The sequence below is a fragment of the Epinephelus lanceolatus genome, chromosome 21 (genome assembly GCF_041903045.1).
Source record: "Epinephelus lanceolatus isolate andai-2023 chromosome 21, ASM4190304v1, whole genome shotgun sequence".
NCBI lineage: Eukaryota > Metazoa > Chordata > Actinopteri > Perciformes > Serranidae > Epinephelus > Epinephelus lanceolatus.
The window spans coordinates 38,534,760-38,554,328 of NC_135754.1; the positions used below are offsets into that span (position 1 = coordinate 38,534,760).

Consider the following 19,569-nt stretch of genomic DNA (forward strand, 5'->3'; position numbering starts at 1 on the left):
GAATCACAGAAAACTCTGATGTCTTTTTTAGTTCCAGCTGCTGCAGTTTTTCTTTAACCCTTTAAAACCTGGAGCGACATCACTTTTTTGTGCTGCGTTCACACTCCCTTCACAAGTATTTACATCTCTGAATCCTGAGCAAACTGGTTTGATTTCTTTTGGGAAATAAGCAACAAGAAACTCGTGAAGAAATGTTCTGCAAATTCCAAGACGTTAGGGGGTTTGTAAATTATTTTTTAAAAATCTATGGAAAAGAAATGTGCCCAAAACTGTATTTATAATTATCATAATTATATATTCAAAATCATGTTACAAATATATAATTTTTATGCATTTTTTTAAAGTCATTCCATTGTGTGTTTTTGTTTTTTATTTTGTTTAATTTATTTTTGCTGATTTCCAGGTCATTTTTGTAATTTTTCCTTTTCTAATTTCTTGCTATTTTTTTTGGGCCATTTCTTCCCTAAGTTTCTCATCACCTCCTTCCCACATGTTTGAAAGAAATCAAGCCACTATGCTCAGGTTTCAAAGGGTTAAGTTCCTCTCTCTGAGCTGCAGGACCAATAACTGAGAGCTCTGTTTCGTCCTGGTTGAGTAGAAGAAAGTTTTCTGCCGTGCAGACTTGATGAATAAAATACAGCACAGAAGTGTGTCAGCTGGCCGACCTGTAGGTGACTGCAGTGTTTCCATTTCCTGCTGCTCAAACTTCAGTTTCATCAACTGTCAGAGATAATTATTGTACTTTTTACTACATTAATCTGATACCTTTAAGTTCCTGATTCTGATTAATAACACAGATATATTGCATTCATGATTATGATATTATATATTGATCCCCAATGTACAAATTCATAACCTAGGTGGCAGCGTATCAAGTAACTAACAGGCTCCATATACATTAAATATTTTTCTATATTTTATTTCACAGGGACGATGTTACTTAACGTAGTTCAACACAGAGTGTGACACTGATGTGCTGCACAGAGCGTTTATAGCTGTTGTTAATTTTCAACTCTTGTCCCTAATTATTCGATAATATTTGCTTCACTTTTATCAGCCGCAACATTTAGGTGATGAACACATTAATGCCTCAATAATTAGCCTGTAATCAGTGTTGGGAAGGTTCATTTAAAAATGTAATAGGTAATAGATTACTATTAACTGTTAAGTATGGAATGAGTAATGTAACTATTCTATTTATTTCACCATATGAATGTAACTTATTATATGTTGACTACTTTTCTAACAAATGTTTTAAACTGGCCAGTCGAGCTCAAACTACAAACATAAATGTCACAACAGTACTCAACACTGATTACTCTCAAACTTTACTTTTATTTTATTAATATAACAAAGAATAGAGAATGTTACACACATCACTTTTATCCAAAATAACATATTCTGATGTCACCTTTTTGTAATCACCAATATTTTGATTAGTAACTAATTCAATTGGATATTTTCCTTGTAACTGTACTTGATTACAATTACATTTATTTTGTTGGATATTACTCATTACGCTCAGATACTACCAATAATATAATCAACATTATTCTGAAATGGGCCTTTCTGCAGGAGTAATCTTCCTTTTGATATTTTAAATATATTTTAATGGAAATACGTTTAAACTTTTACTGAAGTAAGATTTCAAATGCAGGACTGAACGACTTGTAACAGAGTATTTCTACTGTAGTATTACAACTTTTACTTAACCCAAACAAAATCCGATTACTCCTTCCATCAATGTTATTCTTTAAAACAAAGCAGCAAAATGAAAAAAATGTTTATCGATGATTCAGAATAAAATAAGTAGATATTGTTTATTTTGTTTTGCATGATATTTTCACATAGGGCTTATAGTCAGTGGTGGAAAGTAACTAAGTACATGTACTCAAGTACTGTAGGCCTACTTCCACTCCACAACGTTTCAGAGGGAAATATTGAGTTCTTACTGTACATGGAAACTATTTTGATAAATCCAGATTATTTGTCAGACAAAAATGTAAAACACTCATCATTGTTCCAGTGTCTCAGTGGTGAAGATTCACAACTTTTGTCTGTTTTATATTTATTTATTTATTTATTTATTTATTTATTTATGTGGGTTTAAAACCACATGAAGACATTTGAAGACGTCACCCGGAGTTTTAGGATTTTTTTCTTTATTTTTTACTGTTTTCTGACATTGTGTTACCATCACCAGCACAAAGAAAACAATAGGTAGATTAATCAATAATAAAAATAATCCTTAGTTGCAGCTCTGATAGTTTGTACATGTTTATTATGTTTGCTGCATTTATTTGAGAAGACATGTTGTTTTACTCAACGATGCATGAAGCACCTGAAAGTCATACTTGAGTCAAAGTTATCTTACCAAAGAATGACTCTGGTACAAGTCAAAGTCACCTACAGCATTATTTCAGTAAAAGTATTAAAGTATCTGATAAAAAAGTAATTGACAAAAGTAATTTTGTGATATTAAATGTACTCAAGTATTAAATGTAAAAGTACAAGTAAATGCTGTTAATAAAAAGCAAGTGGTGAAGTCTGTTTCTTTATAACATGTACACCACCTTAAACAATGTCTTTTTTCACAACTTAAACGATTTAAAGAACAAAATCCAGTATTTTCCTCCCTCCCATTCCATCTGTGCATCCTTTCCTCCCTCCTTCCTCCCTTCCTCCCTTCCCTGATTTGTAGTAAGGAGCCAAGACGCTCAGGGGAAATGTACTGGAGCTAAAGTAAACATTTGATTTTGTAAACGCAGGAGAATAAAAGTGAGAGTTGGCAGAAGTATACAAACTCAAGAAAAGTACAGATACTCCCAAGAAATACTTCAGTACTGTAACTGTAAGTATAATTACTTCGTTACATTACATCACTGGTTTAATTCTGTTTGTAGAGTGCTTTATTTACATCTGGCCCATGATGAGGTTTGCACTTTCAGCTGACTGTTTTCCTATTTCAGAACACTACATTAATATGTGTCATAAATCTGACACACAGCTGCGGTTCATCCTATTTACAAATCACTTAATGTGACTTCATAGTTATATTTGCTTTGACTGAGAGGGACGAATTAACTTTACTATTTACACCATGTAAACAGATGTAACAGATGTTTGTCTCCGCCTGGTGGTTGAACTGATGAACTGCAGACAGACAGGCAGACAGACAGACAGACAGACAGACAGACAGACAGACAGAGAGAGAGAGAGAGAGAGAGAGAGAGAGAGAGACAGGCAGCTGAACAACTTATTTGTCTTTACTTGACTCGTGTGTGTCTCTGAAGCTTAACAGGAAGTTCAACTTGGGTTAAATATTCACAGCTTCATAAACCTCTGGCAGCGAACACACACACACACACACACACACACACACACACACACACACAAACCTGAAAGTCAATCTCTTTTATTGAGGCAATTATTATAATGCTAATAATTAATATTTGAACCTGGAGGCGACGTCTCACTCTCTCTGAGCTCCATGTTTCTGACAGGACGAGTCATGTTTTCAGTCGTTTGCCAAATATCAAATATAGAAATAAAGAGTAATCTTGTATCTTAATTGTTTCATTTGTTTGTTTTTTTTTAACAATTTCTATTTAATTTTTGACAATTAAATAATTGTAATTTGGTCTATTTATTTATATATTAATGAATGTGTTAGATAATAAATTTGACTATAATCAAATCATTGTAAATCATCTATTTTACATGAATATATTCATTTGTAAATACATGTGTTGACTATAATCAAATAATTATTCTAATTTGGTCTATTATATATCAATAAATGTATAAATCATTTGTAGATAAATTTGACTATAATTTCATTTGTTAAAAAAAATGATAAAATATTACTATTTTATTTATTTGTAAATAAATGTACTATTATCAAATAAATAATTGTAATTTCGTCTATTTATTTATATAGCAATAAATGTATTTGTCAATAAATGTATTTATGTTTAACATAATTGTATGTTATTTGTGAAATGTTTTAGAAATACTCCCATGACACTTGTGGGCCACCGTACATGAGTTACTTTACAGGTTTGGTTTTTTTTTAACAGCTTCTCAATTTTAACCATTTTTACTACAAATATTTTATGTTTTGGACTGTTGGTAAGAAAAGAGTCCAAACAATGAATCAATAAACTAATGGACAGAATAATCAGTAATGAAAATAGCACTTAGTTGCTGGGAGTGTGTTCAGTTTTGCAGGTATTCGGTCAGAGTATTGGAGAAAATAAACTGTGACTAAAACCATCTTAATATTTGAGGCTCAAGAAGAAAACTCTGTGAGCACAAAGTGTTGGATCAAATCATGTTTATTAATGTGTTCAGGAAATCCCCACACAAACAGTTTACAGGGGAACGTACAGATTTACAATCATTCTCGACACAAGTGCCAGCTTAACCCCCGTGACACTGAGAACGCCCGCTGACTCTCACGACCAGTTAACCCAACACCCATTCCCCTTTAAACAGGTCGACCACCAAGTCCTTCCTGCTCGCTGACGAGCTACACACACAGTACGTGTTGTGTTGGTTTCCTCGGTCATGAAGTGTGCGGCGCTATAATGTGTAGTAGCCTGCCATCGCCCAGACATCCAACTAGGTTTCCTTTCTTCATGTATGGACCATTCACAGTTAAAGAGCCTTCATATTTGGTGCCAATCCTTCATCCCAACCAGGAAAACTAGACAGCCGGATGCTTTCAGATGTCAAAGTAAAACTGCCAACCGTTGGTGAGAGAAAACCTCTTGAGGCCCTCGAGGATACACTACGCTCATATACAGGATTTGTCATACTGCTCAAATGCATTTGGTTCAGCAGTCAAAGTACAAATAGAAATGCTAAAACTAGTTACAGAAAAAAAAACACATGTAACATCTCTGAAAGGAATAACATGTGAAGCTTGTGAATGTATCAGGACACCTGTCTTAAGTCAACCGGCTGACGCCTGTGAAATGCCCAACACTTTGTATATGACCTACGTCACAAAGGAACACGGTCAGGATGAGCCGTCGTACGGAGGGGCATCTCATAATCCAATTTAATCCGGGGTTAATTAAATGCCAGCTATCCAAAAAAATATAGACCAGAATTGCATATACTCTCAGATCCTAATTTTTAAAACTGTTGGCTTGCTTTGTGCTTCACGGTCTCACTTGGTGGGGGACAAAGGTAGTGTTCACTGGAGAACCATCGCTAAGAATAATCTGTTATATTCCAATATAATAATAATAATAAAACAAACAGCATGATTTTCAGATGACACCAGAATGACCGAGGATGGGCGGTTTTTTTTTTTCCTTTTTCTGTTTTTTGATTTGCTTCGACCTGATACAGGTTAAGATGCAATTTACTGAATCTCTTAACTGGTGGGTTTGAGGTTTCAAAATCAAAGAGAGGTTAAAATGAACATTTAGCATTCAGTCTACATCAGGTGAACAGTTCTAGTTAACATAGATATATACTACGGGGGGGGGGGGGGGGGGGGGCTTGCACCCTTGCTCTTTCTTTGCCGTATGAAAACCATGCTTCCTCTGGAGAGTAAGGGTGGGGAGGAGGGGGCCGTGCAAGACTTGGAGTGGGGGCAGGCTGAGTGGGGCAGAGGCTGAGTTTGGTGGATGGAGAAAGGGGCTTGAAAACCAGACTGCTGATTCCACAGGAGGTGTGTAAAAGGCACGCCAGGGTTACTCCCAATCCCAGCCAACATACACAGAGACGCCTTCACACCCACACACACACACACACACACACACACACACACTCGCTGAACACACAAGGTACGCACACGCACGCACACACACGCCCACACACACACAAGCAGCACAGGCTAGAGCCCCGAGAGTACTGAGGAGGGCAGAAAGCAGGAGGGAGGGAATGAAGGAAGTTCTTGAAAGAAAGAGCTGGGACTGAAACTTGGGTTAGATGGGAGCGAAGGGGGGCCTGGGTCCGGTGCTGCCGCTGTGTTGAAACAGAAAAAATAAACGACAAACAAAAATCAAAACTGGTGGAATGGATCATTTCTGGTTCTTCAGCTGGTTGGAGAGCCAGTCCAGGCCCTCATACAAGCCATCCCCACTGGTGGCACAGGTGGCCTGGATGTACCAGCTGCGCTGGCGGAGGGCGTGCAAGCCCAGCTTGTCTGTGATCTCTGCAGCGTTCATAGCGTTGGGGAGATCCTGGAGAAGAACAAACAGTTGGTCACGATCAAGGTTACAAACACGGATACCTCCACGTTCAGTGTTTTAATACTCTAGATGTCCGTTACACTGAGTCACGTGTTTCAGATACATTTTTTTAATTCATCACATGAGAGGACACATTTCCTCCTTTGCCTCTCTGCACCTGTGTGGCTGTCATCACTACCGCTGTCTTTCACTTGACACCGAAGCTGCATCCACATCCTCCTCTTCATCATCATCATCCACCTGAATGTTACTACCTGACCTGCTGTTAGTAGCTGTCTGAGTTATGAAATGCTTCTGTTCCTCTGTCTCGTCTCAGCTGTGTCCTGCCGCCACAGTTTCTTGGCTGATTCTTGGTCAAACGTCTCTGACAGAGGTGAAAAGGCAGGAAATTGAACGTGTTCCGAAAATTTAAATGACGGGCAAAGGTTTTGGATTCAGTATGCAAACGTGATCGACACAACGTGAGGTCGTATTTATGTTTAGACAGACTCAGTGTGCTGAGGTCTTTAGTCTCATCTTGAGACCGACTGCACTTTTACTCAAGTCTTGTCGCAGTCTCAGAAAAAAACAATTTGAGATTTGAACAAGATTCAGAACTGTTCAAGACCACAGCTGCAGGGATATCACTGAATTAACTTTGCAAAAACAGCATTAGATAAAGATGGTTAAGTTGATTTCAGCTGCTTAGTGTTTGTATTTGTTTACTCACTGAAAACAAAAAAACATTCCCACATGAATTCATCTCTGCGAAGCCTTTTAATTATTTATTAAAGAATTTATTAAGGTGCACTTACACATACACACACATACGGTATATTGCATTTAAAGAGAGAAATATGGAGGAGCTTTCATTTGTTTTCTGTGGGTGTTTTTATGTGAACGTGGATTCTTCAGATCAGTAAGACGACTGCCTATGGTTTATAGCTTTCAAATTTTAGTATCACGCAGAGTGGGACTCACACTGGTCTCGTCTTGGTCTTGACTCGTTCTTGATAGACTCTGGTCTTAGTCAGGATTTAGTCTCAGTTAAGGTGGTCCTATAATCTAGCAATTTAAGGGGAACAACTACAGGTAGAAACAGGTCTTTCATGCACTGCTCTTTTCTTTTAATATTTCTGTCTATCTTGCTTCCATGATACTGAACACACACCAAGCAGCACCGAAGTGTGTCCTGCAGCGAGCTGCCATGCGCTGTCTATGGAGCATCTGCTCTGAGCTTCATTTAATTCTACGGCAAAGTGTGACCCAAGTAAAAGTTGTGGAAAGTTAAAAATTTAGCAGCTACTTGCGGCCTGAGAACACCAGCAGCCGTAAGTAAACAGTCCTGAGACTATAGTATAATTATTGCTGCAAGCAGCTCTTTGCTGCTGCTCACTGTGTTTTCTGCACAACATGTCTTCTTTTAGACTCAGGCTGGCACGATATTAGATTTTCACAACATGATTATCGTGGCCAGAAGAGTTCAAAGTTCTCTTTTTTTAACCTCTTTATATAAACTATTTTTAAAGTTTTAGACACAACATGAACACCCCAGAGAACACTGTAGGGGCACAGCGGTTGAGTATTAATGAGTCCACGTGTTAAAAGGACCTTTAATTGTCCACAGACGTTCACAGTGTAGCTGCGTCTATGTCTTCGGAAATAAAGACAGGAGTATTGCTCCTCTAGACCTCAGAGAAACAATGTCCATCCATTGTTTGGCTTGGAGGCTCAGGTTTGTACCAAATAATTCCTCATTTACATAGATGAACTTAAGATATCAGAAAACCTGTAATACCAAAAATACCTGTCATGTAATGTAATATAAGTTCTCAACTGAGGAGGTGTCACAGTGAGATCTCCCCTATTCACCTGTAGCGTTTCCTCTTAAGACAACGTAGACTTCCATCTCAGTTTAACTGGTACATAGAACATACCTTAAAGTGACCTCACCTGTTTATTTGCAAAAACGAGCAGCACGGCGTCTCTGAGTTCGTCCTCAGCGAGCATTCTGGACAACTCCTCCCTCGCCTCGTTCACTCTCTCTCTGTCGTTGCTGTCCACCACAAAGATAAGCCCTGCACACAAAATACAGTTCACACTTAATACAGATATATGCATTTTACTTACTGGCTGAAGCACAGAAATGTTGAATTATAATCATTTATCTTCTGGTTCCTAAACATTTTCTTCCTGCAGATCAGAAGCTGTGACTTTGCCCCCGTTGATAATTCACTCTGTACAAACTATTCCTGCTGCTGAAAAAGTCTCTTTGACCCCAAAAGATCACTAATATTCATACGATGAACTGGACGAATGCAACTCAGTGGTTCTAACGTGGCGATTATCTTGATCAATAACTCCAAAACATTTGAGAATTATTCTGATGAAAATGAACCGCTGAGAGTCAGCTCAGCTGTGAAGATGCCTACGTTACAGTCAAGTGTTGAAAACAGCCAATTTAAAAAAATAAACTCTAAATGTGTCACTCTGTAACTGTAGGTCTGTTTAGTGTGAACATTATATCAAGCCAAATGATGACAAAACACTTGAATCATGCTGTCTGACAATGTCACACTCACTCCCATTAATTATGTAAAAGCATCATGATGAAGACGCAGACAGTTTATACTTCTACAGTCAGACGGCTCAAATCAACCTACAGAGCTGCATGAGTGTGTGTTGATATTTCACAAAACAAGAAGCAAGAGAGGATCTAGTCAATGCAGTGTTCGTAAACTTCCTGTTTATGAGCCAACACATTTGATAAATATTTCATCATCTCTGTAGCTCAGTAAACACACAAACAAGTTATTACTATGGACAAAGTTGTCACATAGACAGCAGCCTGTGAAGGAGCTGCTCAGGTTGTTGCACCAGAATCTGTACACAGCAGCTCTGTGTTTAATCACAGACCCTCTGCAGGCAGCAATATATCAGTAAAATAAAGTCATCACTGCTCACTGAGGGCACGAGGTCTAACTACAAAGCTTTAGTCTTTCTTTCTGTCGTGTTATTATCCAAATAATGTAACACGACCACTGTCATGGTATCAGGTAAGCATGTCCCAACCCAATCTCAGCATCGAGACCCATCGACTCTTTTTTCTTTAACTGGTGGGGGTCGGCCATATTAAGGCCCAATCCTATCTTTTGTTTTACACCACTGCATCGAAAAGAGCAGAAGTAGTAGCCTGGTATCTGATGGCAGTTTAGTATGCTCTCAATGATTTCTGAGGGAGGCATTTTGGCGCCGTTTATCTCACAGTGGAGCAGTGTGTCCTGACCTCTTTGACTTGTGACCTTAAAACACACGAGTGTGTATCTGTGAGGCCCGATCACAGGCCGTCACGGCCTCAGTGAGGACTTTAATTAGCAACCAATGAACGATGTTTCCACCACATACTATTTTATTTGAATTTTGAGTGGCCTGAGGTTGTGTTGTCACCATACTGGAGTTTTAATTTTTTTTTTTTAATTATTTTTTGGGGCTTTTTATTGATAGTGCAGCTGAAGAGTGATGGGTAAGGGGGGAGACAGAGGCAGTGAAGGGCCACAGGATGGATTCAAGCCCAGGCTGCTGCCAAGGAGTCAGCCTCAGTGGGGCACATACTCTACCAGGTCAGCTAAAGTTTCTAACTTTGATACAATACCTTGAAAAATATTAAATAATCAACACCATCTTTGATACCAGGAGGAAATACCGACAGTAAAATGTTAAGTTTTGGATAAAAGATGTGCCTAACAGGGGTATAAAATGACAACAACCACTTTCCTTTACCTTGGTTAGCAGCTATGAAAACAGCAGACTAATGCATCAATACTGTGAAAATGAGTATTTAAACGGTTTCAAATATTCAGTATCAATATGGATCCATAAATCAATATGTTTAACACAGCTAACCTGAAGCAGTTTAAGTATTTCACGAAAAACTTTTTGAGGTCAGAAAAATACACTTTCACACCCCTTTCTTATCTTTTTAATCATCTTGTTACCCCCTCATATTTTGGGGCCCCTTAGGTGGTCCCAAATCCCAGCTGTGATATTTTCCAGTCAGAGAGTCAGTAGGCCTGCGTATATATGCTGTATCACACATCAGCATCTTTATATGTTGAGAAAAACTCTTGATATCTTCTGGAGGAAGGCATTCAGTTTGTGAAATACTCCTGGGCCTTTATTTGATGTTGTATTCTGTATCTACTCATCATCACCAAAGGGATTCACACGTTCAATTTCACACTTGGATGTTCAGTGTATGGACAGTGATGTTTGCTGCATCAGCTTTAGATAATACAGCAGGCCCACAGATAGTGTGGATGGAGCTGCTGAAATATTTATAGGATTAAAACTACAACCAAATACCAGTTCAGCTGAGAGTTTACCTGCAGGTTGCATCATCAGTAGGAAACAGTAAGCAGCATCAGTCTACAGTGTCTTCACATATTCTGATGAATTCAGTTTCAGGAAATAGCAGAGGAGTCACACAATACGCCCTCTGAGAACTGAACAATGGTGCCTGAGTCATTAGTGACTAGCTTTAAGATCATCTTTTATGCACCATGAGGCCACCTATAGGCAGTAATGTTCACTGACACTGCTGCATGCTAACACAAAGTCTCCTCTCACCTTGAGTGTTCTGGAAGTAGTGGCGCCACAGCGGCCTGATTTTGTCCTGACCGCCCACATCCCACACTGTGAAGCTGATGTTCTTGTATTCTACAGTTTCAACATTAAAGCCTGGACACAAAGGGAGAAACATGGATGAGTCACCAACTGGTTGAAAAACTTTGTACAATTCAAGTTTTGACTGCTGAAAGGGATTGAGAAGCTGGAAATACAACATGCCTAGGTATCAAACCTGAATACTTCTCAATGAGTCCATGAAACATGCATAAAGACTTCTGTATGAAATACTGAAAGCTGCCATCAAATCTCTGGACAGATTCATAATCTTGTGTTCTTATTATTTTCATCAGATAGATCCTGATTTATTTTACAATTTTGCACATTTCAGACTGTTTCACTGATGTAGAGTTCAAGTACAGCCGATTGTGTTGGTAAAACACTCAAAAACACAACTGTCAAGTGACAAAAATGGACTGACACAATCAAAGATATCCATACCAATGGTGGGAATGGTGGTGACTATCTCTCCAAGCTTCAGTTTATATAGGATGGTTGTTTTTCCAGCAGCATCGAGCCCAACCATTAGAATCCTCATCTCTTTTTTGCCAAACAGGCCTTTGAATAGAGTTGCAAACATATTCCCCATGATGACGAAGCTGTCAGAGTAGAGGAGAAAACATGGTTAGGAGAGTAATGTCTGTCACGTTTCAGTTTCACGGCAGTGTACGCCAAGAGGAAAGGAGGAAACAAAACTGTACCATCAAGATTACCACCAGCCAGTGAGACTGGTATACTGGTGGTAGATTTAACACATCCTTATTGTTCAACAATTCACAAAGGCACAGATGCATTAACAAAACAGACTGACAGTGGTGGGATGTAATGTAACCAAGCAGGGTCCAAAACTAACACTCACCAATTACGGGTAGATTTTGTCTCTGGCTGGTACATTTTTAAGACCACTTGCCACTCTGGCGAGTTATTTTTTTACCAGTGAAAAATGCATTTTTTGTTACTGGAGAACAATCCTGGTATCAGCTGGTTTCCTGGCAGAGTAATGTGTATTTCAGGCAGAGATGATCTTTGGTCACGTAAGTGTGTCACATGCATTTGCGACTAAAAATAGTTTTGTGCGAGTGAACAAAAGAAAACATTCAGGAGCACGCTGTGCTAGTAGGCTACAGATTTCAACCAGCAGCAGAAACGAAAGGCGAATCCTGTCGGTTGTGGGTTGAATGGGGGTCACAGACACAGACAGGAATGCGTATTCCTGTCAAATACGGCGGCTATAGTGCTCCGCGGTGCAAGATAACGGCTTACCAGCGACGGAGAAGCCCGACTCCAGGTCCAATAATTTCCTCTTCGTTGGTGTCATGATTGCCCAGTAGTACCTGGACAGCCGAGCCGTGGCGGCACACAGGTATGTGACGTGTCAGAGGAGAAACAAGCCGTTCACATTTCTCTCTTTGTGGCAGGTAACAGTCCACAAACCTCACCGCACTTAGGGACTGTTCTTTACTTGTCAGAGGAGGAGGGTGGCTGGTTGATTTTTATTTTCTTTATTTATTTATTTTATTTCGATCCCTACGTTAATCAGTTGGTGCAGTTTCACTTAAGTAAAAGAAAATGACTGAACAACTTTCACTTGTATTGGAGTAATATTTGACCAAGAGTATCTTTACTTTCACTCAAGTCACGTCGTTGAATACTTTGTCCACCACTGGTCAGACATTCATGTTTATATAGGGCAGGCCCTGCTGTTGCAGTCTGGTCGAGCTAAAATCTCATGTCTCAACTGTCCAAAGGAGACTGAAGTCAGTGATTCATGTAAAATTCCTTAATGAAAGAGTCTTTTTGCACTGTAGTGAGAATACTACAGAATTTATTAACCCAAATATTACATTTAACTATTGAAACAGTTATCCATATTTTAGCATACATTATTACTAATATTAGTGCACACTATTAAAATATTGATCGAGAATTGCATACAAGACCCAAATGACATGCTAAATACTACTGATAGCAAAATACAACACTTAAAAGCAATTTTTATTTGGTTGGCTGGTAAAATATCAGCCTGGCTGGTAAAAAAAAAAAAGTTAGTTTTGGACCCTGTAACCAAGTACAGCCAACATTTAACAAGTGGGAGCGTCTCCCTAGTTTTGAAAAAAATAAAATAAAACATGCTTATATTTCACAAAGTTATAATATTGGTACCAGGAACTCAAAATTAAGAAACCTTAATGTACCCAAATACCATATTTAAGCACACATTCGAGGAACTTGTGCTGTATTTTACTTGACTATTTCCATTTAATGCAACTTTCTACTCCTACTCTACTAAATTTCAGAGTCAAGTACTGTACTTTTTACTCCACTACATGTACTTGATAACTTTGATAATGTGTCACTTTGCAGATTTAGATTAATTACACAAAAAAACTTAAACTCTGCTCCACCTTTACCAGGTGCAACATGTAAGTGATAAACACACACCACATCAATAATTATAATCCAGTATTATAATACATGTTATTGTGGAGTGGACCAGTCAGCATAATGAGTATTTTTACTTCTGGTGCTTTTAATAAATCTTGATGCTAATACTTTTGTACTTACTCTAGTAAGTCTTTTACTTGTAACTTGAGTATTTCCGCACTGATGTAGTGTTACGAAGGTAAAATATCTAAATACTTCTTCCAACACTGCAGTTTGATGACAGCTGTGACTTTAATGCATCAATAATCATAATAGAGTAATATAAATTATTCTGAAATGGGCCAGTCTGCATAATGAGTACTTTTACTTCTGGTACTTGAGTATATTTTGATGCTATTACTTTTGTACTTTAACAAGTCTTTTACTCTTAACTGAAAATGTTTACACTGTAGTGTTATTACTTTATTGAAGTTAAATATCTGAATACCTTTGTCCAACACTGCAGGTTAAGGACAGCTGTTTCTGAAATGGGACCAGTCTGCAAATGCCTAGTATTACTTTTGGTATATTCTGATGCTATTACTTTTGTACTTCTACATATATAAAAAACTTTAAATTGTAATGACATACTTTTACACCGTAGTATTATTAGTTTTTCTCAAGTAACATACCTGAATACTTCTTCCAACACTGCAGGATGATGACAGCTGGGTATTATTGCATGAGTGATTATAATTTTACATTTTGACAATACTTTTGTACATTTACTCAAATAAGACTTTTTGTTGTACTGGAGTACTTTACACTTTAGTATTGTTACTTTAACCCAAGTAAAACATCTGAATACTTCTTCCACTCCTGTAGGCTGATGACAGCTGTGTATTTAATGCATCAGTAATTATAGTTTTTACTTTGAATTCTTTTAGTAAATTTTGATGATATTTTTGTATTTACACTTAAATAAGACTTGATTGTAACGAAATACTTTTACACTTTAGTATTTTTACTCTAACTCAGGTTAAACATCCGAACACTTCTTCCACCCCTACAGGTTGATGACTGTTGAGTATTTGCTCGAGGAAAACGCAGATTTTCGCTGAACCAAAAGGGGGCACAATGAATGTAACATGCTGGGAACACAAGTGAGATGTTTACTTAAGCTAATGGTTAAACGTCAAGGTAACAGTTTAATGGCTATACGTTAACAGCCAGTCCAAACCCTCAACAACATCAACCATTATCTAACGTTTATCTGCATTAAATCTACAACATCATATTTAAATCTTAATGATTATAAAGTTAAAAATCATACATGTAAAGGCAGCTGCGTTAACCCGAATAAACTCAACGGCTAGCTGATCACCAGATAAGAAAGGCCTGTTCCAGCTGGCAAACTCTGTCCCTGTGTGCAATAGCGGCAGGGATAATGTTACTGTGTGTGTGTGAGCCGTCACAAGACGATAGCTTGCAAACAACACCTCGACCTTAGCAAAAGGCCGACGATCCGGCTACGTTTGTGTCCGTGTGGGTAAAATGTAGAGCACATGTGTGTAAAATGGTTGATTAATTTAGATATGTTAATAACCGACACCAGGTAGCGTTAGCTAGTTACTGGAACTCGAAGCAGATAACGGTTATCCTAACTAAGGGCGGATGCTTCTGCTTGTTAGCATGCTAGCTTGTGTTAGCCTTCACCTAGCGGCAGCGGTACAATTTCGCGGACGTTAACGGTCCAAAGAGCACCGTCGTTCACAAAACACGGCGACTGACATATTTAACGCGGACATGATTTGAAAACCGGTGGGTGAAATCTGAGCCCCGTATTTTATCAACCCGACACTGACAGCTCTTTGATCTGTCCGTTAACGTTACAGGAACTGCTTTAGCGAGCTGGCTACGGTTAGCCGCCGTTAGCTAAATGCCGCGTCACAGTAACTAGAGAACACCGTGACGTCAGGTTAAACGCTAAAGAAAGCGAGCCGCTCGCGCAGCACAACACTCACTCCAATTAATAAGACATTTTAAGGCGAAAAGCAGCGTGTGTGCGGTAGTTACCTTTAGAAAGACAGCTTCTCGATCTTTCCGTTATCTTTCACTGTCACTCCAAAATGGCGTCTTGCGCAACCTGGGAGACACCGGCGTACGGGGACTTCCCACTATCAAATCCGCTCCAATCACAGTGCAGGTGGTGTCACTAATAACCCGCCTTCTGCTGTCAATCACGCTATCTGTCCAATCAGCGCGTCGGCAGACCCCTGTGTGCGCACAGTGCACAAAATGTCGAGGAAGTGAATTCGCTCATAAGTTTATTCAAGTTTCAGACACAAAACCGACTGACTGGGCTGAGAGACGTGTTTTCCTCAGTGCTGGAGAGTTAGTCACATCAAAATACACACTGTGGAAATCATTACAAGTCCTGCATTCAAAACTCAAGTATGTACCAGCAAAATGTACTTCTTAAGTGGGGGGTGAAACTCAGCTTGTGCAAAGGCCACTGGAGCACCCAAACCACTGCATTACAACCCAGTGTAATTTTTCCTGTTTTAGTGTGAAGATTCTGTTAACATTCATCAATTTACAGAGCAAATGATGATCAGGCTGTGACGTCCTTACATAAATATGTGCAAATTCAACAGCACGTCTCAGTTTTTCCACATTCAGTCAAGTCGTCTGCTCACTTTCAGCATATGTTTCATAATTTTCCACTAAAGTGCACGCTGGTGAATAAGCAGGTTAAGTCACCCACTGTAAGATAGATATCTGATACAAATTCTTTTGCACTGAAACTGCTGGTTGACAATATTCTACATGGTGTTCAGCATCTTTACATCTGACTACAGTAAGTATTCATTGTTCTTTCAGAGAGTTGTGTTCTGATCAGAGTTGGAAAAGCCTCTGAGGCAGTATTTAACATGGAGTATCTACTCTTTTATTTTTGGACTAATATCTCTGCATTAATGTGCATGTTGCATTTTACTGCTGTCGACCTTAACCTCTGAGATGTTGTGGAACAGAAGTACAAAGTTGCATAAAATGGAAATACTCAAATAAAGTACAAATACCTTGTACGTGTACTTAGTTACAGTTTTCTTGCATGTGATCATAACTCCAGCGCGGTGAAATGTCACTGATCCTGGATTGTTTCTCTGTAATATCCACTGCAGGGCCAAAGGTGTGCGGACAAAGATGTTCTGTTGTTTCATGGCTCAGGCGAGGCCCCTTAGTCAAATAATACAATGGACAATAGTGAGCTTCCAACTTCGTGGCAACAGTTTGTGTTTGACTCTTTCCTGTTTCAACATGACAGCAGCTCCCTACACAAAACCAGCTCCATGCAGAAACGGTTTAATTGTCCCAGTTTGGTGTGGGGGGACATGACTGGGTACACACACAGAGTCCTGCCTGGTTTCAACCTCATCCAACACCTTTGGGACGATGGAGGAATGTAACTAAGTACATTTACTCATGCACTGGACTTAGAGGGTAACCTGGAATGTAATTTGCCATGTCTTTGTGTCTGAGTGACTGATAGGAACAACATTTTTTAAAACTGGTCCAGCCAGAGTGACAGGGCTGCAGCTGACAGCGGTAGAACAGGCTGCAGTGTAACCACCCAGGGCAGTTATGCACCATCAATTTGCATCATCTAAAAGTGCTTCTTTTTGCCACTGACAGGTTCAGATTGTTCTTATATTCAGTTCAGTCCAATAGAACTTTATTTATCCTGAAGGAAGTTATTGTGCTTCAAATTACAGTAGCACTAAGTTCAGTAACCATAATTTAACGTTCACAACGAGTAACAACCAGTAGGTCAGGGTCACTCACTGGGCCCAGTTTTGGAAACAATAGAGTAATAAATATCTGGCAAAATATACAAATATACAAGACTAGTCCATAGCCATTGGTATCTTTGTCACCTTCTACCTATGCCAGTCCTCAATGCCTATGTGCAGTTTCACATAGATTGACCACGTCAGTGAGTAGAAAAACGTGGGACAGACAGAATGACTGACAGACAGAATGACACACTGACAGTTTGCATGATTATGTACAGCATACCATACCATGACTTAGTCATACCAAACATTAGAAAACAACACCAACATTGGTCCACAGGGGGAGCCACAGCGATCGGGCGCATTTTAGCCATTTTGAAGCATTTTTCTGTTGTTATAGCGCCACCCAGTTGCCAATTAGAGTTAAATTTCTCCAGTCACCTTGAGGTGTCCTCTTCTACATATCTACCAAGTTTAGTAAAAATCCATATGGCGGTTAGGCCTAGATAAGAAATGAGCTCTCTAGCGCCCCCATTTTGTTTGATGGGGTCAATAATGGAGGGGTCCCCTCAGATTATGTGTGGTCATATGCCTACAAAGTTGCATGGTGATGGGTGAAACCCTTGAGATGTTATACACCTTTATGTGATGAGCCACGCCCTCCGCAATATTCATTGCCTTATAGAAGCTCAGTTTTAGTAAGTTTTCCAACTTTTGCCAAGAGGGAACTTTAGATATTGGTCCCTAGATTATGTTCACCCAGTTTCATGCAGATCGCTCAAACTTCCTAGGAAGAGATCCATTTGAAGTGTTTTTCAAAAAATTCAAAATGGCGGAAAATCTATATAAGCGGAAGTTATGGGTTCTTGAGGCAAATGTGTTCCTCATGAGGAGAGGCATCTCTGTGCAAAGTTTCATGTCTCTACCACATACGGGGCATGAGATATGCCCATTCAAAGTTTGACATTTCAGTGGGTTGCTATAGCGCCCCCCTTTGGCCAATTGATGTAATATTGCTTCATTGGCATCCTCCCATGACCCTCTACCACTGTGCCAAATTTCACAGGGATTGACCAAGTCAGTGAGGAGAAAAACATGGAACACACACACAGAGTTTTCCTCATTATATAGTAAGATATGAAGTGCGTATTAAAGGAGCAAAAGCAAACCTAGTGCCTAATAGAGTGACAGTGGGAGTTAGATAAGTACAAAATGGTGTAAAAAGCAGACTGTACCTGATAATCAATGTTATATTGAATATGATGTGACAATGAGAAGTACTATTGCACATGATTGAGAAATGATATTTCACTACATTGACAAGTGATCATGATATTGAAAAGTAATATTACTATTAAATTTGTATTACTATATTAAATGAAACAGAACATACAAAACCACATTCTCATACTGCCACCATGAAGTGTACTACACTGTGCTACAGGAAAACTATTTAAAAAGTATATAAATAAGGTAAAAAAGTTAATAAAAGACATTAGATGGCGACGAAGAGCAACTCTTGCAGGCTGCTGCCTGAGACAGTGTCAGATCCCTACAAAGATAAACGGCTTTGTTAAAAGTAGAATCATTTTTTTATTCACCAAACAGTCCAAGAATTATCACCAAAGCCACCAGACTCCATTTAAATGAACAGTCACTGGATGAGTTAAGGGTTTATTTCAACCAAACCAGAGCTGGTGATCGTTGGAAGAGTGGAAGGACCAAACCAAGATGGTTTTTGTTAGTTTAATTTTGTTTCTGTCAACTTTGACTTAAGTGTGTTTTATGATGATAAAATTACGGTTTATTTTAATGGACTCTGGTGGGTTTGGTGATGGTGATTTCAGGGCTGTTTCTGGTTTAAATAAAAAGGATCTTTCTCTTTAACAAAAAGCTCAATCTGAGTAACACTGAGCCTGTCAGTGACAAGGACAAACACTTTAAGTGGATGTAAATTGACGGTGAATAATTGCCCATTGCAGCCTGTTTTACATCTTCAAAAACTCTTGTTGCCATTTGTCAATTGGACACAAAAACAACGGAAGACAGAGTCAAGATCAAAAAATACCAAAGTTAACTCTTTAAGTACAGACTGAAGGGACTTTTATAGGCTTTTAACTCTGCATTCTCTCGGCTCAGGGCTGTCCTTAGTCACACATTATTAACCCAGGGTTAACCTCAGCCCAGGGCTATACACGATTCATCCTGCACTTCCACCAGCTCTGAGTTCAACACCTAACTTATGTTACCGTTCTACAGTTGTATTGTTGACTCACTGGCAACTTTTAGCCCTGGGTTAAGTCCATTTTTATGCAATAACCCTGCAAACTCAGGGTTAAACCTGCTTCAAAGCAGGGCCAGCAAGCCTTACGCTAAAGTCGGGGTTAGCCCACTTGGATTGTGTCAGGACTGTACCACTTTCTTAGGACCAGACTAACAGCTCTTTAGAATCCCTTGAGCCAAATTTGAAATAAAAGGTGACACTGATTATTCAAATTTTAACTTAAACAAGTTCCTTTGTCCTTTTTTCTGTTTGT

The 19,569-nt window shown here is 38.9% G+C and overlaps 1 protein-coding gene across 1 annotated transcript; it reads right to left on the minus strand.

Annotated features, from left to right (window-relative positions):
- Positions 1–4,321: 4,321 nt before the first annotated feature.
- Positions 4,322–15,424, minus strand: arf2b (ARF GTPase 2b). The gene is made up of 5 exons (XM_033611611.2): positions 15,312–15,424; positions 11,313–11,470; positions 10,815–10,925; positions 8,142–8,266; positions 4,322–6,200 (listed from the first exon to the last, which is right to left on the minus strand). The coding sequence occupies exons 2-5, from the start codon at positions 11,458–11,460 to the stop codon at positions 6,039–6,041; spliced, it is 546 nt and encodes a 181-aa protein (XP_033467502.1). The 5' UTR covers positions 11,461–11,470; positions 15,312–15,424; the 3' UTR covers positions 4,322–6,038.
- Positions 15,425–19,569: the final 4,145 nt, after the last annotated feature.